At 38.6% G+C, this 26,064-nt stretch overlaps 2 protein-coding genes across 6 annotated transcripts in view; one reads left to right on the top strand and one right to left on the bottom strand.

Moving 5' to 3' along the window:
• LOC143356642 (uncharacterized) overlaps positions 1–26,064 on the top strand; it is a 281,650-nt gene that overhangs the window by 233,775 nt on the left and 21,811 nt on the right. For all 5 annotated transcript variants that reach the window (XM_076792507.1, XM_076792509.1, XM_076792510.1 and 2 more), the window contains one exon: positions 23,555–23,768. In XM_076792507.1, the coding sequence (XP_076648622.1) occupies positions 23,555–23,768 (214 nt within the window). The remainder of the gene's footprint in view (positions 1–23,554; positions 23,769–26,064) is intronic.
• Positions 14,554–17,439, bottom strand: LOC143356335 (uncharacterized). Its single transcript, XM_076791938.1, is given in 5 exon segments — positions 14,554–14,657; positions 15,076–15,217; positions 15,416–16,815; positions 16,903–16,980; positions 17,022–17,439. Coding segments are annotated over 5 exon segments (2,142 nt in total).

Here is a 26,064-nt window from a genome sequence, read left to right as displayed (position 1 = left end):
TATGTTCATCATTATGGTCATATATATGTGTACAGCACTTATTGCGACTTTTAACCCTTAGACTACGTACGATTTAACTTAGTTAGGGATATGTGTATATACATATGTGCAGAAAGGCACGGGTTGGGAAAACTGTACAATCTTTGGTATTAGGAGGTTGGTTTGAGGGTAGTTATTGGGTAATATCTACGACCATGCTTATAATATAATCTAATGAAATGTACTTAACGGTAGATATTGCGGGTGTATGCTACATTCTTGCTGCTATTAGTTATTGCACTTAAAGGTTTAATATCATAGACGGTTTGTTAAATGTACATCTTTGGTCGGAGATTATTTGTACATTGTTGGTATTTGGTATGATTACATTCTAGGTTTGTACACAACTTTCGTTTATAAAATTATCGGGAGGTGACGGTTGAGCTTCTTATTACTAAAATACTATATAAAAAGGTGTACTAAAAATGTAATCGGAGATAATAATATATAATTGAAAATATAGCTAAAAATATAATTTCTTTTTTTATGTTTTTATTTGCTTAATATTTACAGTATTTACAGAAGGCGTAAATAAAAGTACTAAAAACTACCTTATGCTATTGGGGTTATATTAAGTTAGAGCTATGTTGGGTTCGTCGCTTCATATCAGAATTCTTGATTAAATTGCATTAAGAGTTATTCGACGCAAGTATTAATATCATTCTTGTCGCATGATTATGTTTGGTAATAGGTAAAAAAAGTCAAAAAAGACCCGGTTGAACATTTATTGTGAACGGAGGGAGTGTGCGTGCGTGTATGTGTGGGCGCGTAAGTGTGTAAGTGGATGAGGAGACGGGCTACTCCTGTGGTATTATTATTAATGATATGAAATTTATGCCTTCACTTTGACTCTCTCTTTTGCATACATAGTTATCAGATAACAATGAACATTTTGCACTAAAAACTATGCAATCTACCTCCACAAACAGCATCCATAATACACACTTAAAATTCGCAATGGGCTTCACAAGCTTGAGAAGGTACGGTCTAATGAACTCGAAGTTCGGATTGTGACTTTTGGTCAGGTATAAAAAGACGACCTTTCTGCTGTTTACCCCCACTTAGAAATACTCTTAGAGTAACCAACCCCATACTTAAAACTTACCTAGCTGAAAGTTCATATTTTAGGTTTTGGCCACGTTCTCCGGCTTTGGGACCACTTTGCGACGCACTCATTCTATATATGTATATCTGTGTATTGTACAGGTTATTGCACTTAAGACTATAATGCTGCACTATTTGTACAAATGATTTAACTGTTACTTCCGCGCGAGTTTTTCAGTCTTTTGCGTGTCCTTAACTCGTCTATGAATTTGACATCATCGGTTAGTCACCAGTATTTCCCGTCTAGTCGGCGGAAGTCGTTTCGATCTCTGTATGGTATGGTGGTGGAATATTTTAATGTTGGGGGGTTTATGGGATAGTTGTACTTGATCGTTTTATCTACTCTGTGTCTGGCTACATGGTAGATTATTAGTCGGTTTGTGTCGTCTTGTATTAGTCCTAGTTTATCAAGATGTAAAAATGCTTGTGGCGCTGTGTATCCTGATATTAGGCTAGGTTCTATATTGTTTGGGCTCGCGTTTACTAGGTCTCTCATTAAGCTGTTTCCAGTATTCGGGATATTGGCAAAATAGTCACGAGTCAATTTAATTAGGTGGTTGTCAATGCGGGGAGCGTTAGCCTTGTTGTAGAGTGTTTTGTTGTTTATGTAGTGATTGTTCTGCGTATTTCTCTATATGTTAAGGGCGCCTCACAGGCAATTCCTCAATTTATGCATCTTTTCCATTGTGGCCGCATTTACGCTCCACCAGATAGGGGCGGCATATGTTATTATAGGTCGAATAAGCAATAGATATCAGATTACTTTGGCTTTGTGCGGTAGGGATCTATAGTAAAATGGTCTACCGTATCTTCTGAATAGGTTAGTTGCTTTCTGGAGTTGCGCTATAACGTGGGTGTTGAGTCTCGGCAGGTAGTCTAGGTGTAATCCTAAATATTTGACGCTTTTCTTGTGTTGTATTGAGTGGTTACTATTGTTGTTGTGTATCGCTATTTGAAAGTTGCGGATATGGAATGTTTTGGAGTTGTTTATGTGGCTTAATGGTTTATGGAATAGTATAGTCTCGCATTTGGATGGGTTAATTCTAAGGTTCCAGTTTAGGTAATGTTGATTTGTTTCAACTAGTATGTGTGTTACTAGTATGATGTAATCGTCAGCGTATGCGGCGGAGTATGTGTTGTTGTTGGAGTTGAGTAGGGACACGTTGGTTATGTTGTGCGTGAAAATACTAAAAAGAATAGAGGAGTTGACCGTGCCTTGCACAAGTCCTTCTTTAATTGAGTACGTCGTAAAGGTTTGCTTGCCGTTCCATGTGATGAAATGTCGGTCGCGAATTAGGTCGGGAGCGAAGTTGTGTTTGCTGAGTGTGTATAGTAATCCGTTTAATCAGAACGTCGAAGGCTTTTTCTATATCAATAAGGCATGCTCCAACCATTTCATTATTTTGTAGGTGTGTTGTGATGTCGTTCATTATTTTATGTATTGCGTGTACCGTGGAGTGTCTGTGCTTGAAACCGAATTGATTGTTGAGAATGATTTTATTGCGTGCGGTGTGTTGTATGATTGCGTTGTAAATTAAGGGTCCGAAGATTTTACTGATCGTTGGGGTGATACTTATGGGCCTATAGCTGGACACATCGTCAGCTGGTTTATCCTTTTTTGGGACTGACAGTACTTTCGCCGCTTTCCAGCTTTGAGGGAAGTGTTAATGGTTTATGCAATTGTTGAATAGTATTGTGTAAGCTGTGATGATTTTCGGGGGTAGGTGTTTGAGAACAATTGTCGGTGTATTGTCTAGACCTGAGGAGGATTTGTTTGGCAAGTGTTTGAGAATGTAGTTGGTGGTGAGGGGGCTACAGAAGGATGAGTTATCAGTTTTATTAGGGTTTAAGGCCGAGTTGTTATCTGTGAATGTAGTTGTTGTTGTTTTATTAATGCGGTTCTTGCTATGTACATGTGTTTATGAGTTTGAAGGCTTTTTTGTCTACTATAGTTTTTAATGTTGTGGCCGTGTTTGTGTACCGTGGGGAATTGATTTTTTCGTAATGTGCGCCTATTATGTTAAGGATGTCAAATGGGATTTGTATGATATATTTGTCGTCGTGGTGGATGAGTTCCTTTCTGTGGCAGTTGCTTTTGTTTATGAGGTTTTTCTTTTCTATGGTGATGTGGTCTACTTTCAGTTGAGGTTTTGGTCTGAAGAATATATTTATTTTGGGAAAGAAGGTGTCTGATTTTCTGTAGTCTATTCAATTAATTAGTGAGTCCCAGTATTTCGTGTAGGATTTAGAATATTCTGGTTTTAGTGAGTAGTTAATGTTTGATAGTAAATATTTGAGGCATACTACTCTGCAAGGATGTGAGTTGTTGTGCTTGTGTTTGTATAGTCTGTGTAAAGAGTATGTAGGATTTGTATTTATGGAGCTTTTTGATTTTAGTATTCGTATAATTGTGTATATTGTCTTTGGGCTTATATTTAGGGACTACCTCTGGCACGGTGTGCTTGATTGCTGATCCTATCACTGTGAGGTGGGCTTCTATTTCTTCAATTGCTTTTCTGTTATGTGATATGTCCTGGTTGTAATTCCTATGCAGTTTTTCCGCGAAGTGTTTCCATTTCATCTTCTTGTAGATGTATCTGTATGTTTTTTCAGAGGTGATCGCTTCTGCGGTGTTGAATAAGTTTAAGGTGAGCATCAGGACACAATGATCGTTATTGTAGTGTGTTGTGGAGATTCTGTTGTTGATGAGGTCTGGGATGACAATTCTTCCGTCGATAATGCCGAGGTCTAGGTATGTGTTGGCGCTTTTTATTAGTGGCTCTGTCACCCTATAAAATATGTCTTGAGTTGAGGTTACAAGCTATGACATAGTAGTGGTTGGGTTGGCTAAGCTTCAGCTTTTCAAAGAGGTAGTTTAGTTCATTGATATATCATACAAGAATTTATCTTTGTTATTAGAATATATTGCAATTATATAGAGGTGTAGGTTATATCTTAGTTTGATTTTGATGATGGTATATTCCACTATTTGATTATCTCTGAAGGGCGGGGTAAATATTGTGGGTAATAATATTATAGTTTGACATTTTTTACATTCGTGAATGTCTTTTTTCTTTAAGGATTCCCACCTCACCGATTTGTATAGAAGGGCTTTAATGTGGGTTAATTCACTGGTGGCGCTATCATTTGATAGTTGAAGTAGAAAGTTACACCGATCCGGGTTGCTCTCATTAAATTTGATTTTTGCAATTTTCACGATGTTGACGTGTGGGATTCTGAGCTCTGTTATTTCTTTTAGAATGTCTGTCTCTGTATAGTTGTCGTTGATCCCTCTAAGTATCAAGTTTCTTGGTTTGAGGTGCTTTGACATGTATGTGAAAAATTCCAGGTTGTTGTTTTTAAGTACTAATTTGATTTTGTCGAAGGTGTCTATACCGTTTATGTGCATAGTGTGTTTTTACCGAGAAATCGTTTTTGATAGGTTCGACTTTTTAAGAACATTTATTAATTTGGTGATTAAGATATTGCTTACGTGTATCGGTGGTGGTTTTATAGTACTGTTGGGCTTGATTATTGGCGTAGAGTGCTGCTGTGTTTCTGGTGTTGTGGTGATGTCCGTTTTATGGTGTGTTTCCGCAGTGCTTGTGGTTACGTCTTCTAAGGGTAGGTGATTAAATCTGTTGTTGATGGGTGGCTCTCTGTTGGATTCCTTTGGTTGGTTCGGTTGAGCTTTGTGTGATTTTTTGGGGAAGGTCCATTCGTTATTTCTGATATTTTCCTGCGATTGCGCTAATGGCCTTTTCTTGTTCAGATTTGGTGCGATTGGGGACGGGCATTTGTTGAATTCCTTTAGGGTCGATCTGTACAATTTTCCAAAATAGAGGGTTTGGCGATCCATAACCTTGTGTAGGATCTTGGAGCATTCCATTGCGAGGACTCTGGATTTCGGTTTTCCTTGTTAGTACTACTATTGCCTGGGTTGGTGACCGTTGTCGTGCTATTGGTATCGGTTTCGCGCTCCGTTTTGTCTCGGTCCATGACGGTGCGGCCGCTTATCCCCACAGCCCGTGCGGCCGTACTAGGCCGTGGGTAGGGGGAGTTGTATGGTGGTGGCAACGGGCCCCCATGGTTTAGCGCCTGCGCCTTTCTGAGGGGAGATTAGGAAATATGGCCGGGCCTAACCTAGCCGGATTCACAGGCTCCACTCTGCGGTGCTAGTACGGTGGAACGCTGGAGTATCCGAACTTATTAATTCAATATAAGCCGATTGGAGCCAGTTACGCGGCCTTACACTTGCACGCGCGTTGCGGTGTCGTTTGCACTGGTTTTAATCACCATTTTTTCACACTCGCGTACCGCTGACGTGGGTTGCGTTCGACGATCGCGCCCTCTCTCCAAGGGGAATCGAACCCCGGTCTCCCCCGTGACAGACGGGGATACTGACCACTATTGTATCGAGGGCCGGGCGTTGTTTTAACATTTTTTATCAGTACCAATAGTTGTTCCTTTTATTTTTGGAATCACCAGAACTTCTCTGAGTTTTCCATCGTAATGATCTCTTTGTGGTTTTTTTTATTAATCTATGTTTGAAGCGGATTTCTGGGTGGTCAAAGTTGATGTTGCTGTTGTAGAGTAGTCTTTTATTGTATGTTTTTCTATTATAATGGTATATAATTGGTTGTTTGTGATCGTCTTGTATGAGTTCGTTACTGTCGAAGTGCACGTATTATTCTGAGGGTGTATATCCTGTATGTCTGGTTGTTTCGTGGTATTGTGGGTGGGCGTAAGCTGGTGGGTATATCTGATTGTTTTCTTGTATATTGGAAACGTTTACCCAATGGTTACGGCTGAGTTTGAGTGTGAATATATCTATTTTAGGTATTTTTGCCATTTCGTAAAGTCTGTGGTTGCTGTACAGTTTTTCGTAATTGGATTCGGGTGTTCTGTATTTGTTTAGTCATGCTCTTAAAAATGCTTAAGCATTTACGTTCTAGGAGTCTCAGTATCTCCATTGTACTTGCGCTTATATTGAACCACATTGGTGCTCCGTATGTTAGTATCGGTTGTATTAGAAGCTTGTAGCACAAGATTTTTACACTGGTGTTTAGGTCTTTACAATAAGAGTCTCTTATTTGCTAGGAAGACTTTCAGTGCTTTATCTATTTGTATTTCTATGGGGTTGGTGTAATTTAATTTGAAGGTATACGCCTAAGTAGCGAACTACGTTTTTATGAGGGATTTTTTCTAATTTATTGTTGGAGTCGTCCAAGCAAAAATCATTGGAATGCTTTCTTACGTCATAATTGGCATCGGAGATTGTGGAGATATATGGTCGAAAGAGTGTTGTTTCGCATTTGTTAACGTTTATCTTGAGTTTCCATGTGTAAAAATAATCTTGAATGCTTGTTGTTGTTGACGTATATTAATAAATCATCTGCAAAAGTGTTCGGTTTCGAGACGTGACCGTAGCTTTGTAACAGCATTCGTTACGCCCGGCCCTCACGCCCTGTCATCTTCAAGGTCCGTGAGGGTCTGAGACACGCGTCGTAGCCCCTTGGGCCATCTGGTTCAGAGCAAACACGGGTCCCACTGTTTTAGAAATACGAAATTTCGAAGAGGTACCGGACGTACAGCACTCAGGAGTCTCGTGTTCAAGGTCTGAACCCGATGATCGTCCATCCACTCGGGACAAGGGGCCATAAATTTATACCACCATGTGCAGGCCACTCGGGTCTCTTCGTCACGCTGCACCGGGGTCCCGTCGTTCGAGAATTTTCCGAAGTTTCGGTGATTGACCAGAGGGTAAGGACTTCCACCTCTACCGTGGAGGACTGTCCGGAAGATCCGCCTCCCTCGGGTCAATCAACGAATGGGGACGAGTCTTTCGGGATTTTCGGGCCCATCCCTTGGAAAAGTTGGACACCAACGAGGTGGCCAGCAAACGGACCCCGGGGCAGTCAGTCTGAGTCTTCCATTCGCAACAAACGCTCTCATAGAAAAACGTAGCAGTCATCGCGTTCTCATCAGACACTTGCAAGTCGCACACAACCACAGAACAATCAATCGGATCCCGTTACCCAATATTAAATTGGCGGGTAACTTTTCGGCGACACGGGTACGCGACGCGTTCACATCGGTGAATCCGAGCTTTACGCCCTCGGGTGGATGTACGGTCGAGATCCGCGCGGCAGTATTCGCAGTCGCATCGCAAAACAAAAGTTATTGCTTTGTTGTCTGGATCGCTATTTAGGCCGTACATTTGTAAGAGGTTGCTTATATATATATATATATACTAAATAAGATGGGGGAATTGACAGTTCCTTATTGCAGACCGTTTTTTATCTTAAATATTTTTGCGGAGGTGTTGTTCCCCTCTATTACGCGGAACGATTTTCCGTGTAACATGTTTTTATCATTTTGAAAAAGAGTCCGTCCAGCCAGACTATGTCGAAAGATTTTCCAAGGTCGACGAATACTGCCCCGACACAGTCACCTGCGTTTCTTGCCTAACATACGTTTCTTTACTCCCATAAATATTCGGACACTAGGTATAACTAACTTTATGATTTAATAATTCGTTTGTTGATAAAGCAATCGCCCTGGAAATTGTTTCTAGCAATAAAACATTTATTAAGGATGATAAACATATATAATTTATTTGAAAAATATATATACGTTTCATAATAAAAATTATTAAACGAAATAATGGACCATTTGTGGCTCACAAAAATATTCGGACACGTATTATATTTCTCTGGCAATCGCCTTCTGGGGACGCGATATTCCAAGAACGGGAAAACGTTTGTTTACAAACAGAATCTCGTGGACCATTAGATGTCCATGCCACCTCACTACTGTCAGTAGTAAACGTGAATTCGTTCAAAATGGGTCGCAAAGGAAAGAATACGAGTTTCGATGTGTGGCAGCTTGTAATTTTTCATCGAGAAAAAGGAAAAACCTATCGCGAAATTAGTGCAATGCTTCGTATAAGTAAGAGTACTGCTGCAGATATCTGTCGACGATTTTATATTGAGAATCGCATTGATTCTATTCCTCAAACTGGAAGACCAAGTCTCTTATGTACGAGGGAGAAAAGCAAAATTATTCGGAAAGTGAAAAAAAAACCGCGCTTAAGTGCTCCAAAACTAGTTAGTGAGGTATTAGGAGAAAGCTCCAAAAATGTTTCAGCCGAAACAGTTCGGAGAGTGCTGAGGCAAGCTGGTTACAATGGAAGAGTAGCTAGAAAGAAACCATTTATCAACGAAAAGAATATTGATAAACGAAAAACCCTTGCAAGAGAGCTAATTTCTAAGGATGAGACATGGTGGAAGGATGTCATATTTGCTGATGAAAGCAAATTCAATCTGTACAATTCCGACGGAAGAACTATGGTGTGGCGGAAAGCGAATAAAAAGTTTAATTTTGAAAATACAAGAGGTACAGTGAAACACGGCGGAGGCAGCGTAATGGTCTGGGGTTGCATTTGGTCATATGGAGTCGGTAACCTAGTTTTTATTGACGGTATCATGGACAAAAATCATTATTTAAATATACTCAAAAATAATTTAATTCAAAGTGCTGAAAAAATGGGGCTTAATAATACTTTTAAGTTTTACCAAGACAACGACCCCAAGCACAAGTCACGTATTGTGCAAGAATTTTTATTATACCGCTGCCCCAAAATTCTTCATTCGCCGCTCCAATCACCGGACCTTAATCCTATCGAGAATTTATGGGATGAATTGGATAGAAAAATTCGAAAAACCCCAATTACATCGATAGCTAAATTAAAACAAAGACTTGCAACTGAGTGGTCGAATATAACTGTTGAATATTTAAAAAAAATTACAAACAGTATGCCAAACAGATTAAGACATGTTCTTAAACAAACTGGTTATGCCACGAAGTATTAAACAAATTTTGTAATGCTAAATTACATTATCTAAATTGAAAAATTAATATTGTCCGAATATTTTTGTGAGCCAAAAATGGTACATTATTTCTTTTACTAATTTTTATTATGGAATTTATGTACATTTTTCAAATAAATTATTTATGTTTATCAACATTAATAGATCTTTTATTGCTAGAAACAATTCCCGGGACGATTGCTTTATTAACAAAGGAATTATCAAGTCGTAAAGGTAGTTATAGCTAGTGTCCGAATATTTTTGGGAGTCACTGTACATCGGAGGTAAATTTAGTTATAGCGTGGATAGTGGAGTGTTTAAACCTGAAGCCAAATTGTGTTTATGGGATGATGCTATAGTCAAAAACAGAGTAGAGTATAGAGTAAGAGTATGGTTGTGTTTTTGTCTGTGCAAAATGTGTTTATTGCGTCATTTATGGTGGTTTCGAATATTTTGGTTATGTTGGGCAAGAGACTGATAGGTCGGTAGCTGATCGGCTCGGCACCATCGTTACCTTTTTTCTTTAAAGTTACCACTTTTGCTGTTTCCCAGGCTGTAGGAAAGTATGTGAGGTTTAGACAATTATTAAATAATACTGTGTAGAAGGAAATGTACCGGAGGGTAGCCTTTTTAGTGCTATGTTTAGTATGTTATGAAAGTTGATTTTTTATGTTTCACACGTTTGAATGTATCTCGTAGATTGAGGTAAGAGGTGAAAACATTTTTTGGGACTATGTATGTGTTCGGGTTTGATGCGGTATGTTCGTCATGGAAGATGCATACAGTTTTGTTGTTACGTACGTCTTCGTCCAGTTCGGTTTGTATCTTTTGTAGTTGAATTATGTTTGTTAGTTCATGTTTGCCTATGTGCGAGTTCTGTGTATGAGCTGTGTTTTGCGATGCGACTATCGAGTTTGCCGCGCGGATCTCGACCGTAAATCCACCCGAGGTTGTTAGGCTCGGATTCACCGTTGTGAACGCGTCGCGTACCCGTGTCGCCGAAAAGTTGCCCGCCAATTTAATATTGGGTAACGGGATCCGATTGAAAGTGCTGTGGTTGCGTACGATTGCGAAAGTCTGATAATAACGGAATGACTGCTGCGTTTGCTGTGCGAGCGTTTGATACGAACGGAAGACTCTGACAGACTGACCCGGGGTCCGTTTGCTGGCCATCTCGTTGGTGTACAACTCTTCCAAGGGATGGGCCCGAAAATCCCGAAAGACTCATCCCTATTCGTTGATTGACCTGAGGGAGGCGGATCTTCCGGACAGTCCTCCACGGTGGAGGTGGAAGTCCTTACCCTCTGGTCAATCACAGAAACTTCGGAAAATTCTCGAACGACGGGACCCCGGTGCAGCGTGACGAAGAGATCCGAGTGGCCTGCACATGGTGGTGCAAACTTATGGCCCCTTGTCCCGAGTGGCTGGACGACCATCGGGTTCAGACCTTGAACACGAGACTCCTAAGTACTCTATGTCCGGTACCTCTTAGAAATTTCGTATTTCTGAAACAGTGGGACCCGTGTTTGGTCTGAACCAGACGGCCCAAGGGGCTGCGAACGCCTGTCTCAGTCCCGCACGCCTCGAAACCGAACAAGCTGCTTCGTACCCCTAATACAATTAGTTTGTCTTGTGTGCCTGTGATTAGGAGGTGATTCTTTTCGTCTGACTGTATATTACTTCCGTCTCTATTGGCGTTTATTGATATATTTGTTTTCGTGTTAGGAATTTTTAGAGCGTCTATGTTGTTTTTGTATTGCGGTCGGAAGATGTTGTTGATGGATAGGAAGAGTTTGTAGTGGCTGCCTGGGCGCCGGAAGAAAAATCTTTGGCGCATAAGCGTTAAGCAAGATTTGCACGGCGTAAGACGCTATTTTTTAGAAAATGTCTTCAACGATTTTGGCCACTTGGCGGACAGATGTGTCCTTGTAGTCCCTAGCGACGAACTCAATAGTGTAAGTGGACGCCATAAATTGTGGGTAGTCGAAGGGTCTCCAGCTTAGAGTGTCCCAGCGACGTATGCTGCTTTCTATCAACCGGGAAAAGCTGGGCCGGGTTCACGTAAGCCAGCGGTCACGTACCGCACTTAGCGCTGAGCCCGGAAGACATCCCGCGGCATCACCAAAATTATATTTTTAAGAAAAACTATGCGATCACCCTTCTCACGCACGAGGGGCGTGGAACGTGGGCGTGTTAGGCTAAATTCACTGATTGGTGGAAGTTCCTCGAAAAGACTTCCACCAATCAGTTGACAGGCGTTCTTCGGGACATAAGCAAGCGAACTATCGACGCAACAGGAGTTGAACTTAGTAGTACGCTTCTATCCCGGACGTATCAGCGACATTTTTGTACATCTACAAATAAACGTCTTAAGGTCAATGCATATCTCGCAGGCCCGGCCGGCCGGCTCAACATTACAACCCTGGTTTTGGTCCTAGCGTTTACTAGCAGCAACCGTGTCAGACTTTGGAACCGAATTTCTTCTCTGGCCTCTCGGCCTTTTCCAGATGGCCTTTCGAGAGCGCGTTGACAGTTCCCTGCTGTGCGTGGCACAAAAAAATGTTTTTAGGGGCTCCACAGCTCCTTAGGTAAACTATCCGTATTTCTCCTTTACAACACCATGGAAATAGGAAACGTTCCTGGCACTTAGTGAAACAGCATCGCACATCCTTATATGTATTTTATCATACGTAAATTATACATATAAAATTCTTCTTAAATAATTTATCATACGCAAATTGCGTATTATTTGTTATACGCAAATGTAATTTCTTAATGAAAATATATTAGAAACATCTTTGTTCTGGAAATTCTCCCACCGGTTATAAAATGTAAAAAAATTTTTAAAATACGGTCGTATTCTACGATTTTTCCTGTTTGAAATTCCGTTTTTTAATTCGCGGAGCATCAAAAATTGCAAATATTGGGTACTTGAAACTGTTATAAAAATATATTAGATTGGAGGGAAAGTTCTGCCGTATTTTAAATGTTGGAACGAGCGTGTACCAAAACAAGCGAACGCGAACGAACACGAGCGAACACAAGCGAAGACGAGCGTATCCGTATGTTTACAACGGACAAGCAGTTCAGCAAAAGTCCTTGCGAATATCGGTCGCGTTAATACATTGCAATCACTACAGAGCACATTGTCAGTTTATTCGGCCTCATCCATCTATCCACTGCAACCATACCCTTCAACATTAAAGAAAACATTTGAATCAATTTATAAAAATACGTGTTTAATATTATTCAATGATATAATTTCCATTATTTGTAAGGACTTGTTGCCATCTTTCAGGTAACCTGTGCATTCTTGTTTCCCAATGACTCAATAGATACTATTTTTACTAAGAAATTCCCGTGTGATTAACTCCATGATATTGGACGTAAGCTGTGGGTTATAGCAGCGGGCTAAGATATTAAACTGTTACCGCCCACTACTACACGTTTGTAGGGAGTGACAAGATGCCATTTCGTATGGGTTCGAAGTGGTGACATTGTATTGATGCGAAGCTTAGAAGAAGGTTCCGCGGCAGGACTGCGGTGACGTATCTAGATACGAATGCGCGGCCGATTGGTTCAGGGTGGAAGAGGCAGGCCTTGTTTCACACGCATTTTGGGCTAAATTCGAAATATTGGCTACAGCGGTCACACATACTGTGTAGCGTGACGGCCTTCGGCCTCAAAAATTGGGCCAACAGCCGCGGCAGAGATGGGGATAGGCATACCTACGATAGACTCGGTTTGTTTAGGTACCGTCCCCTGGCGCTGCTCTGTATGGAGCGGTTTATGACAGATTATTACTATTCAGCTGGAAGTCGACACAGTCGGACAACATCTGTTTACTGTAAAGTAATTTGTAGACCCCGACCTCTTCGACGAATGTAAAAATGCTACACCCGAGCAATTAAAAAAACGGTGACACTTCCAAAATGGCGAAATTAAAATTATTTCAAGGCCAGGTTGTACCTGTCCCCACAGCGACCCTCGTCTCTTACCCGAAAATAATATTTCGGATCGCGCTTTTTACCCCCACGTGAAGGACAATTCCGAGGTTTCTTCGTGATAGAAGTTCGCCGCAGGAGACATAACTAGAATTTCCTACTTGGCGGTAATGAGGCACCCCATGTATCCTTGCATGTATGTGAACCGTTAGAAATGTCAGATTTGTAGTCCATCAATTTTATGACGAGCAAAGTCAGATGAGGCGAGCGTAAAAATTAGTTTCTGCGACGTGTTTTTTAATTACCTTATGATCACCGTCCGACGAAATCATTACTATGTTTGCGTAGTTGGGTCTAGTTGGGCCTACAGGCGCGCCTGAGGTGGGAATAGGTTTGTTAGGATAGTAATAAATTGTTATTTTGTTTGTTATAACGTTTAGATTCCTTAACAAGGTATTCCCCATCTATTACCACGAGGAACTCAGAAAAGTTCTGGTTGATAGCTTTTTAAATAAATACAACATGTTCATTCTGTCTTCGTACGGCTCTAGCATTGGGCAGCGAACCCCTGTGGTTCTGGTAGCAGAGGACACGCTGTGCCTTTGTTCCGAGCCACTCGAACCATCTCTAATGGCTGTCCCGGACCCCAAAATGCTTATAAACTGAGAAAAAGCGGCCGGCCGGCCTGTGAGATATGCATTAACCTTTAGTCAGCAAAACCTGATTTTGAACATCATTCGAAGGCATTCGCCTGCGATAATCACATCCTACAAGTTCATTGGATATTTGTGTGGATATTCGTGAGATTCTGTGTTTCCAGTAGTTACTTGTTGAATTTTGTTGGGTTCTTGCATGAACCATTAGTTTATATTTTGAATTTATTTAAGACGTTCTCTACTTCATTGTATCTTTCTCTGCACAAATCCCGGGAAAATCCTGTTAACCATTACGTGCGTCCGATGACGTTCCGGTAATTATGAGGGTCAGTGTCATAAAAATCTTTTTTTACCCTCCAACGTCAGTTACCCAAGTAACGGGTGGTTTTTCTCAACAAGCTTGCAGGTATAATTTCTCCGATACAGACTTCTGCCGGACAGAAGTGCGTAGCTCAATTCTGTACGAGCACTGTGACCTGAGTTTTAGTGTGGCTATAAGAATGTCGTGTACATTTGCGTAATTTGAGATTCTTGTTAGTCTGTTTAACAGTGTTCATAAGTGGCTTTTTCGTTTTCTTAGATTTATTATTTCTGTCGTCATGTATCTGTCTGTCGAGTCGAAGTTGGTGTTGGTTTGCGGTACTGCTATGTCTATTGCTTGTGTGATATTTGTGTTGAGTTGTTCTATGTATTTGTCGATTTCGTCTGTTGTAAGATTTCTATTATTCGGTATGTCTATGTTATCGTTGTGTTCTAATTGTGATGTGAATTTCATTCAGTCGGCTTTATGGTAATTGTATTTTATATTAGGGGTTGCTTCGTCTATTTCTACGTACTCTATTCTAGGTGAGAACGTATTGATATCGTCATGTTCTCTGTTTTGTGGTCGTTGTCGTAGTCGGTGGAATCGAGTCTATCGTGTGCGGGTGTATCGTGGAATTATAGCCTGTTGTCGGCACTGTAGATGTCTATAAAGGATGCACATTTGGGGAAGGATGGTGTCAGTATCTGAAGCAGGGACATTAGGGTGGACCTTAGTTGCTCTTGTGCAAAATTTTTTTTTAAATTCATTTGATGCGACCCTTGCAATCTGTTCTACTCGGTAAAAAACTAATTCCCTCCAAATTTCAAATCGATCGGACAAAGGGAAGACGTGTCGCAACGAGTTTGTTTATGCAAAAAATTTTAATTTTGCGAAAAATGAAAAAGTACACATTTTTTCAATCCCACTGGTCATTAAACACTATTTTAATGTAATATTCTTATTATATCAAAGCAAAAATTAAATTGTTTAATGAATTTGTTTAAGCAAAATTTTTAATATTTATTTTTTAAATATAAAATTTGATCTCACATTAATATAAGGAAACGTAGAAAAAGACAGTTAAATACTTATATTTAAATATTTTATTTATAGGCCTAATTATAATAAGAGTATAAATAATTTTAAAAAATCTGTACCTAATGTTGTTTTATCAATTTTTGGGTATTTTTCCCTATAATCGGTTACAATTTGTAATATGAATTGTTTTTCTTCTTCGTTTTTGCATAACGTTAAATTATAATCTTTCATTAATTTTACTGCTCTTTCTGCAACGTCATTCACAACTTCTAATTTTGTTATAATACCTATCGCTTCGGTATAATTATTATTAGTTTCCCATAGTGCTGGATCAATTAAAAGAAAATCTGAATTTATATTGAACCGTTTGAAAAAATTATTTGATTCAGATGATACGAAATGTTGTATTTCCAAATTCGCAAGATTTTTCATTTCTATAGTCGTTGTCATGTATCTCTTATAATTATTATTATTGTTTACATTTTGTAGTGCTTGCACCATCGATCTTTTTGTTTCTACTGAAACTTTTTTATCAAAAAACGATAGCGCCGCATTCTCCGGTGACAAGTACCATAAATGGTTCACAATTTTTTTTAATGCCACATCGCTTATTTCTTCATTAACATTTTTGTAATGAATTATATTTTTGATGAATTCTAGATCTACACGTGGCGCCATAGCAGCCATTGGGGTCAAAATCCACGGCTCAATATAAATGTTAATTAGAAATACACATGTATCTCTAATGCTACTATACTCTTCCTGGTTGAGAGGAAATTCGTTTCGAAAAATAAATATTTTTAAAGTGGATATTATTTTAGCCATCCACCTCGCATGGTGAAATGCGCCAGGCATTTTGAATGAAATGCCACCCAAAGGAATCCCCCCAAGAAAAATTATTGCTAATTCTAAAAGTTCTTTGTAGTCATCTCTTGGGTGACTCATTTTTGTGTAATTTTTAAAAATTTCGATTTTTTTTTGTTTCAGAACGTAATCGTCGTGCGTTCCCGGGATGTAATTATTTTTATTAATTTCAGGCCAACTATTTTGAAATTTTTTAAAAAGTTGAATATTCGGGCCTGTTGTTTTCGGCATTTTTAATTCAAAGACCCCACGCAACACAATTTCGTATATGTGATGGCGACAAGGAAAATACAAAAGATCTCTTTCAATTCTTTGTTCTAGCAACACACATGCGCCCTGTAATCGTCCCGTATTTGACGAAGTCGTGTCACAGCATAAAGCTTCTACGTGGTCCGTTAAATTCCATTCTTCTAAGGTTGCAAATATCGCCAAGGCCTGATCGCTTCCACTACTGGAAGAAATCGCAGGTATCCCCAATAATTTTCATACACCGTTGCACGAAATTACCACTGGAAGTCGCTCCACAGTTTTCTTGTCCAAAGTAGGCAACATCGCGCCATTCCAATGTACAGTTATCCCCCTGAGATTAATTTCTCCGAACATTTTCCGCAGATGTTTGGCGTGATCTGCGCGAAAATTATGGCGAAATCGCCGAAGAGAAGTGCGATTAATAATTAATTCATTTGTATTGCGACCTAAGCTCTCTGCTGTTGCCATAATAATACGAACAGCATCGCGATCGCTGATTTTGCACGCATCTAAAGCTGCAACTAACTTTGAAGAAAATACTTGGACTTTTCCTCTTCTCCTTTTTCGGTCACTCGGCCCAGGTATATTCGAATCACCTTCAACTTCTGAGTCACTGGATACCTGCAACCCCTCAGGAACATTCCCAATGCTCGAATCTAACGGAAAATCTCCAATGCCCGAACCTAACGGTATATTCATTGTCATTTCGTCGCTGGATGACGACGAAGATTGTAGCTGCACTGTTTCTGTAATGTCAAAATAAATATACTGAATTTATTTCTAAAACGTTAGAAATATACTTAAAAGAGTTAAATTTTAAAAATATATGTTACCTTGTACAAGTGATTGTTGACCTTGTTCTTGTAGTGTTTTCGTCCGTTCTTCTCGAAGAGTTTTCCGCTTTTCTTTTTCTGCTAAAGCACGATCACTGGCACCCATTAGTCCAACTCGCCCTTTTCCCTCTGTTTCAATAGAAATAATTTATCTTCTTCGATTTTTATCATTTCTAAAGCATTCGCATAGGCGATGTCAAATAAATCGTCCAACGAATCTTTGAATTCTTGTTCCCGCTGTATTTGGATTGCAGTTCGACGATTGACAGATTTATATAATGTTCTCCATTTCTGATAAAGAGACTTCAACTTGTCAATGCTATCCGACGTCTTCTTCACTGGTATTCGTGCTTTCTCCCAAAATATTTCAGTTTCTTTTATAACTAGAGTAGCACTTGTTTTAAGGTCCAGCTTTACTTTTCTCATATTATAGAAAAGAACTCGTAACACTTGTCCGTTACTCGGTAATTTTGCACCAACAATTTGTTGTTCGTAGTAGTCCAATATAAACAATTTATCACTACTTCTTGTCTCCATTTTTTATCACTGTCACACTAACAAATTTCGATACTTGGTGATGCGAATACCTCGAACTCTCGACGTAAAATGAGGTTTCTTTTACTAAGGGACTAAGGGACTAGGAAGCAGGTATAAAACTGGAAATAGAAGGATAGCTCTTTGGAAGGGGTACTGGTTATACCGTTGGCAGCTGCAGCGGCCAGAGCCGAGCGGTTCCCGAGCGTAGACAATACAACGACGCAACCGTTTGGCGCGCTCATAGCTCTACTCCGTAATGTAATAAACCAAAATATTGACAATATTGTTGAAACTTTCAAGTAAAATTTCTTATTATACAACCAAAAGATGATATTTTTATGTTATAACAGTAACTCTTATCATTAAAACATAAAATTTGAGTTGCATGTAAAATTAAAGGGAAATTACTGAAATTTTCAAACTTCAAACCGATTGCGACACCCTTTCCTGTTGTCCAATTGAGTTCTTCTTTTGCAGAACTTATTTTTTTTTGGATCTGGAACATATCTAGGGGGTCGCATAAAAAAAATCAGATGGTCGAAAAATAAGGTCCACCCTATTGTGTATCGCAAAAAAAATCCGTTCGAGGATTTCATCGAGTTTCAATTCAGTGGTTTTCCAATATGCGAATTTCAACGTATTTGTTTGGCTCTTATTCGCGTCCAATCCGTCCCAATGGTGCAACATCGATTTACTTCCTGGGTAGTTTATTCTGTTTCTTTTCTGTTTATGTACTCGCAAACTTTTAGCGACTTGCTAGTCTGTTCTATCGCGTGTTGTAGTTAGATTTTGCCTCAGACCCTTAATTTTCGAAACGATTTGAGAAACGTCCGCAAAATTGATGCGTTAAAGACGTCTCGTTCTCGTTAAATATTTTTTAAACATGTTTAAATGTTGATAATGCTATAAAGAAATATACCATCATATTTGGGAGAGTCTAAAAAATCGTTTTACGTAAGAATCGCTGGTACAGCTACTACGGTGAATTCCAGGACAACTTTTTAAAGTGAAAAGTTCGACTATTTGATGACGCATTAAAATGTACAACAATCTCGTACTGGTTATTGAAATGCAAAATTGGTGTTGAACAGTATTATTGAAGATTATTTTATTTTATATTTTTCTTATTTGTTGATAATGTAAAAGGTGATTATATCAGAATCGTATTCACATTTCTTGTATAGTTTTCGTGGACGCACACAATGCGAAACTGGGGAGCCACTAGGTTGGAGAAATCTTTGTGGGACAAAGGTTTGTCGCGGGCGAACCTGATGCGAAAGCAGGGACCCGCTAGGATAGTTAGTAAGCCTCTTAACTTATATAATTTAATTCATGCAATCCGAGCAGTAAGATTGTATCGTGTGGGAACGTTCAATTACTAAATTAGGATATTGGGCAATAATTAAGGGTTTATAGATTACGCGAGTTAACAAACTAGACAAATATATTCTGAATTGAAAGTTACAAGTGTTGTTGTTGGTGTCACGAATGAATTTATAGTAAGTATAACATTGAAGAAATTGTTACCTATGATGCACGGTTTTGACGAAACTGGCAATGCGGGGTCAGAGAGCAATTATTGAATGCCAAATAGACAGCTGCATGAAATGCAGTAAAAAAAAATTTCCTTGATTTAAATTTTAACTGTAAGCTACGAAAAGGCCGATAGTGATAAACTGTAGTGCTCACTAACGAAGAGCACTTATGTAGTTACGGTATACTCTATACTTTGTTCATATAAATTCTAGGATTATGATTTTTTTAAAAGAATTTCGAAATGTCTAAAGAATGTGACTTTGAACCGAAGCACAAACAAAAAATAATTGTTAATTATAATTATGAAATATAATTATAATTATTAATTAAAAACATTAAAACATTTTGAAAGATTTACAGAACCGTGGTGTGAAGCTGTCAACAAATTATAGTCAGCAGCCCGGATCTTAACGTCGTCGGGGTACTATTCTTTGATGAAGTGCCGACCGTAGAAAAGGACAGCGTTAGTTTACCATTTACAGTTCGCCGCGGTCGGTAAACACATCGTAATTCGTGTGTCCTATGAATTATCTGTCGAAGTAACAGCGGGGAAATGCTGCCGACGAGACCCTACTATTCTTTGATGCAGTGCCGAACGTAGAAAAAGGCAGCGAAGCTCGAGAACTTTTTTATTTTTCATTATTTTTTATGGGACTTTCACCAACATATTCATGGCATTTTTCTGATTAAAATGAAACGAAATATGATATGATTCCGATGATAATTACTCGTGTAATGAACGATTAAAGTTTCGGACGCATGGGAACAGGGATGGGAAAGAAAGAGACGCGGAAGATCGAAGCGTTGGGTGTGAGCTCAGGCCTTTAAATCAAAACTAAAACTTTTTTATTATGAATTATTTTTTTACGAGACTTTCACCAATATATTTGTTGAATTTTTCTGATTAAAATGATACCAAACACGATACAATTCTAAGTAATGGAAAGTAACTTTCATAGTTCATTACACAAGTGAATATCATCGAAAGTCCCTTTAAAAGATAATGAAAAATAAGGATGTTTTGTTATTGGATTAGTAGTAATCTCCTGGTCTCATACCGACATATCTGACCCGTAGCATGTTCACAGTCCTCGGCGGCGGCGGCTCTCGAGCTTCTTGGTCCCTCACGCGGTATACCCCACGGTAGTAGGGATAATTCCGCGACGGCTAACTCAGAATTCTTGGCGACGTATATCTCGGATTCACTGTATTTTAGAATGAATCCTTAAGGGGGCCGGCAGGCATTTGGCCTTGACTGTCACGCTATGTTATGTTCTGCCTTTTTTTCTAGACATTTTACGTCTTAAATAAGTAAGTAATCAATTAAAAATGCATACCACCGTGTTTGTACATGTCTTTGCTACGTCTGTATAGAGACTTTTTTTCGATACGAACACTAAATCTCTCGAAATTAAGAGAATCTCTCAGCGGCAGCCATCTTCTGACGTCATACTTGCTTCAGAATTCGAATTTTCTGCCGAATATTACAAATTACTCCACGATGAGGTAGAAATTCCCAATTTGGGCTCTATACGTAGATTGGACTTTTAAGAAACACAATTGACCACTTATAAACTGCTCATTGCAATATTGAAGCGGCAATTTGTCTAGATTTTGACCCTTGCATACGTATATGGATTTCAAACCATGCCGGCCCCCTTAAAAGTGATACCTATTCTAGCAAACACGTGGGTGTCCGGACTTTTACTCTGAATTGCCATTACCACATTACAAACTTCGAGCCACATAAGTATTTATTAGCTAATGGAACTGTTTGTCCTGCAGACACTTTTGGACTCAGATATTCTCCGATCGCACGATTGCGATCTCGAGCACGAGTTCGATCCAATCGAACGATCCGCAGCTTTGCGTCAAGAGTGGGGACTCGCCGTTCCCCCTGCACCCCACTGACGAAATTCTGTGCCAACTCTCGCCGAGCGTACAATACAGGAAAGCGACATCCCCACTCTAGAAGTTTCCTTGTTTGAAGCAAATTTCTGGGGACACGGGGATAGATATAAGTGCGCATTCTGACGGATGACAGGGTTAGTTGTTTGTAGTCGTCTATCCGCAGTATAGCACGTTCCGTATCGTTGACGTTTCGTCTCGTCGTTATTTCGTTCTTTTGTTCTTGTTACGTTGTTGTGTTTTTGTTTTGTTAATAAACTGTTATTGTTGCATTGGATGAACTTTCACTCATACTCGAACACTAACTCCAAAACGTTCACACTTATGTCTTTCAACGTCACCTTAGCATTCTCTTGTATGTACACTTTTTTAAGTGTTACATAACGAATCAAGAGATACTCTACAGGTACAGTAGAATCTTTTTACCGACTATAGTCGTTGCGTGGATACCGACTATAGTCGGTGCTCGTATACACAGGTCGTCGCGCCGACGCCGACTATAGTCAGCACTAGTAACGAAAGGGTTAAGTACGTGTATTCGACTTGTTGGCAACAAATCGTTTCTGTTAATTACATTTTAAGGTGAACATTTAGAAAGCTGGCGTGCTCTTAGAGTTCGACGATTTTTTTATACGTTGTAGAATTCGGAATTTTGAACATGTTCTTCAAAACGTCGAAGGCTGCGCTTTCCCCGTACTTGGGAATTTAATAAGTATTAGGATAAGAACCTAACCTTCTTAGTACATGATCATCATAACCAGGTTAGGTGTACGCTTCTAAAAGACTTAACAATCAGATGGTAAAATCTTTAAAATGTTTACATTACTAATTCGCTATAAATTAATACGTGTACATATTGCATCGTATTAGGTATATCTTGACGTTTGAAACTTCATTCTTCAACGAGCATCTTTTAAGAGCACTGAAATGAATTAATCGATGATCTAATTCTACTGATCAACTATTACACATATTTTACAAAGATTTTTACGTAGGGATGGCCTTAAAACACGGTTTGCTCTTTAGTATTCCACGAAAAGCTGGGTCACAGGCTTTGTGTCGGACAAGTGGAGTTTCCGTGGGCGAAGAAAAGAACCACTCTTGTTATCGTTCACCACGATGATCCAGCATTTCACATTTCGCAACACGAAAATCTTCAATTGTCTATGGTCAAGGTCGTTCTCCTTGTGTTAAAAAATTATCCACCCCTGACATTAAACAAATTGTATTTCGCCAATAGCTTTAACAAACATTCCACATGTCTCCAATATCATTAAAAATTTGTTTTCAATTATAACACAACACGACTTCAACGATTATAAGCATAGAAATGTAACGTATATCTAAATGCAATAGGTATAATATCAATTCTTATATCATTTTATATCATTTAGAACTTGAAAATGAAACGGAAATAATTTCTTAACTTTACCTACTTAAGAATCTATTGTTATCCATTAACAAATTATGGACACGTAAATAACATAAATCAAGAATATTAGTCACGGAAAAAAGGACTTTTAACATCTGAATTATCCGCTCTATGGTAACAGTCTACGTTAGTTCTGCAATGCTAACATAATATAATAATTGCATAGAAACGAAATAGGACATATATTAAATATTTAATAGTGACGAAATAATACCGAGAACTATGTAATTTGAGCACTTATTGAATCCATTTCATCTCGTTTTCGTTTAATCAGTGTGACAATAAAATAAATATCTTTTATGTCAAGATTACGACAGAATTTTATATTTGGAAACGTACCGCGGTTGACATTTACTGATACTGATTTTAATGAATATTTTGAACTGTTCTAACACAAATATTTTATATGTATGCATATAACAATGAAAATTTATAAAGCGTGATTCTTACAAAGTAACTGATTGAGTTTTCTCCGAAATGGATAGACATACGAAAAAATCTATTCAACGAAAAATGTTCTGTTCGAAGGAGGACATCTCCTGATGTATCAATTTAATTTTTATAATCGTAACCCCATATTTTTGCCATATAGTCTGATAGTGCCTTGTGTGACGAGTTCGTTAATCATGGCATAAGGTCATCCAAGGTCATCCTAGGTCAACAATTTTTCACTAAATTGCAAATTGAGTACTATGATTTTTCTCCTTGAGGACGGGTTCGACACGCTTCTGGGTTAAATTTTACCTTGGCAACCCAGAAATTTTTAACGTTTTTTATGCAATCCTATAGATTTTGACGAGAAAATGCCAAACATCGAAGTTTTAATGCGATGAATTCACTGGTTCAAAAGTTATTCGTGTTTAAAGTTGAGCAATTTTAACACGTCAAACGTGGAGCTTGTATCTATGGACTTTCCGTTCACGCTGTGAGTAGCCGTACGCGCGTGACGACTAGTGCATGCCAACATGGCGGCGCCTTACCTGTTAAAAAAGATTAAAATCGCACAACTTTAAAAACGCATAACTTTTGAACCAGTAAATTCCTCGCATTAAAACTTCGACTTTTGGCATTTTGGATTGTATAAAAAAAGTTAAAAACATCTGGGTTGCTAAGGTGAAGTTCAGCCCGCTTCTATTCTAATGACACATGGGTTTGGGATTTGATCGAACGATGCAAACATGAAATCTTAATCGCAATCGTATCGTAACGAATTAATATACTCGTAACGCTTCTCCGCAGGTATGACGGGCAAGGATGTTAGCGGATGGTCTAAAATTCCCTGCCTGAAGGGACGTTCCTCAAGTAAAAGTGGAAGCGCATCTGGCGGCACACACGTTGGTCCACCTCAATGTCCACATTCTGTATTAAGTAGTACCCGAAGTTCAGTGAGCAGTTCACCTCTCAGTCCGTGCCCAACACCCATGCCGTTTTTGGTCCCTTCGGGTTCAGTCAGGTGAGATTGCTATACAAAATCTTCACATTACTTGATACTTATGCAATAGCTCCAGTCGAACCCTATATTAAATATATCTTTACTGTTCAATTTTTACTCATGCAACAAGTTCAAATAGCAAGGTACATCCTCAAAGTTAAGGAAAGCATTTTATTCTAATGCTACAATATATAGAACTTAAATTCCTATTAAATATAGAATAAGAATTATGACATTAAATATCAGTTACTTTATTACTATTTGTTGAACATTTGCATCTCCTACTGTTCTTTTCTTTAAATTTGCTACTAAGGACGAAACTGTAATTTAAAATAATGTTACAACCGTCAACTATTTGCATAGTATTGTTTAAACATTTTAAGACATAATCATTTTCTTCATAACATTTGAATATGATTGTGCGCAAAGATGAATCGTATCAGTAAAAATGAATTGGTATTTTAAGTGCTCCTGTAAAAAATTAAAAAACTGGAGAAAGAATTTCCATACGTACTATGTATACGCAAATTTGAGCCATGAAGGAGATTGTATTTCCTACATGATGCAGAATTCGGGGTTTTAGGAAAATTGAAATCTGATATGTACAGGGTGTAAAGAAATGTTTGGTCTTGGCCGCCATAGGCGTATTCTACATCTACGGATCGATGAAGATCCGTAAAAAAGAGTTGCCGCAAAATTGTCCTTGACCTTGAATTTCAAGGTCAAATTTCTTTTTATTGCATTATATACTACGCGTCATGACAATAAACAAAATTTTGACCTTGAAATTTATGGTCAAGGACAATTTTGTGTCAACTTTTTTTACAGATCTTCATCGATCTGAAGATGTATAATACGCCTATGGCAGCCAAGACCAAACATTTCTTTACATCCTGTACATACTTCGCGTGGATAATGTGAAATTAGTCCACACACAATGCAAACGTATATATAGCTCGTGACTTCAGGAGTATTGATGAAAACCACGAACCAATTAGAGCGCGGCTATAGCGGGCGAGTTCCGGCTTGGCGACAGGTCTCACTGAGTGTGACGTTGGCATTGGCCGAGGCGGAATCCGTCTGCTGTAGCCCCGCTCTGATGGTCCGCGTTTTCCGTTAATAACTCCTTAACGAAGCTGCGGGGAACATTTTCGTAAATGAAAAAGTTATTTCAAATGATCTTAGGTATCACCCTTTTCAAAGAAATACAACATTTTTGAGACACCCTGTATCGATGAGTTCTGAAACATGTTTTCAATCATATGTAAATCATCGATAACTACTTATCGTTATGCAAAACTATCATCAGAAGATTGAACAAGTTTATTTCCTTTTCATTTACCCACTCTCCGTATACGAATAATAACAATTTTAAAATATGTAATCAAAGTGACGTTTCTTAAATTCATTACAATCTTGATATCATATTTGAAAACTAACTAGCTAATATGAAATGCTACATAAGTAAAATTCTCTTCTAAGACCCTAGATATTAATTTTTTATTACATGTTTCTAACACAAAAACTGCACTTCTAATGTTGATCTTTTACTAGCACAATAGTGATTAACGTGTTAGAATTCTCAAGATTTAAGCCCCTCCACCTGGATCAAATTTTTGTGAACAGTCTCGCTATGTATTGAGACAGTGCGTAATATGAAAGTTAGCCAATAATAGACGTTCACAAACATATTTTCGTGAGATATATATTTTTGCGCATATCTCGGAAACTAAGGCCGAGGGACGGGTGCATGTATAAGGAAAAGTTGTTCTGAATGTTGACCCTAACAACATATTTTAAGGTCAAAGTTATTTAAGCAGGGTCCCCTTTTGTCAACATTTACCCGATACGTACCCCATGCAAAGGATGAAACGAATAAATTCTATGTTCCACAAGTATAACACCAGAGTTTTCAAGAAACTTAAAACTTAACTTAACTTAACTTAATTAGTTGTATGTTACCATTTGTTACACTCTCCATAAATTTTACGTGAAGAAAAAACATAGCTAATGTATGATAAATGAATTTGATAACGGCCTACGACAAACTTAGTATAGGACACATTGAAAAACATGTGTATTATTGCAAATGGTTATTAGTGGGATATTATTGTAACTGAACGTTTAAAATTCCTTTTCTATTCATATCTGACCAGAATGATCAAAAGAGTCTGCCATGTACATATAATAGAGTTAGGTAGTATAGGCGGTCCTAAAAATCATTATTGCTAAAAATACATTTTCTGTTTCATTCATATTGAATGCCGTGCTATATTCAGCGATGGGACAGACATAGCTTGATAAAAAGATACCATCT

Source organism: Halictus rubicundus, chromosome 8, assembly GCF_050948215.1.
Source record: "Halictus rubicundus isolate RS-2024b chromosome 8, iyHalRubi1_principal, whole genome shotgun sequence".
In the NCBI taxonomy this organism is placed as follows: Eukaryota; Metazoa; Arthropoda; class Insecta; order Hymenoptera; family Halictidae; genus Halictus; species Halictus rubicundus.
This window is presented reverse-complemented; position numbering and strand designations above follow the sequence as displayed.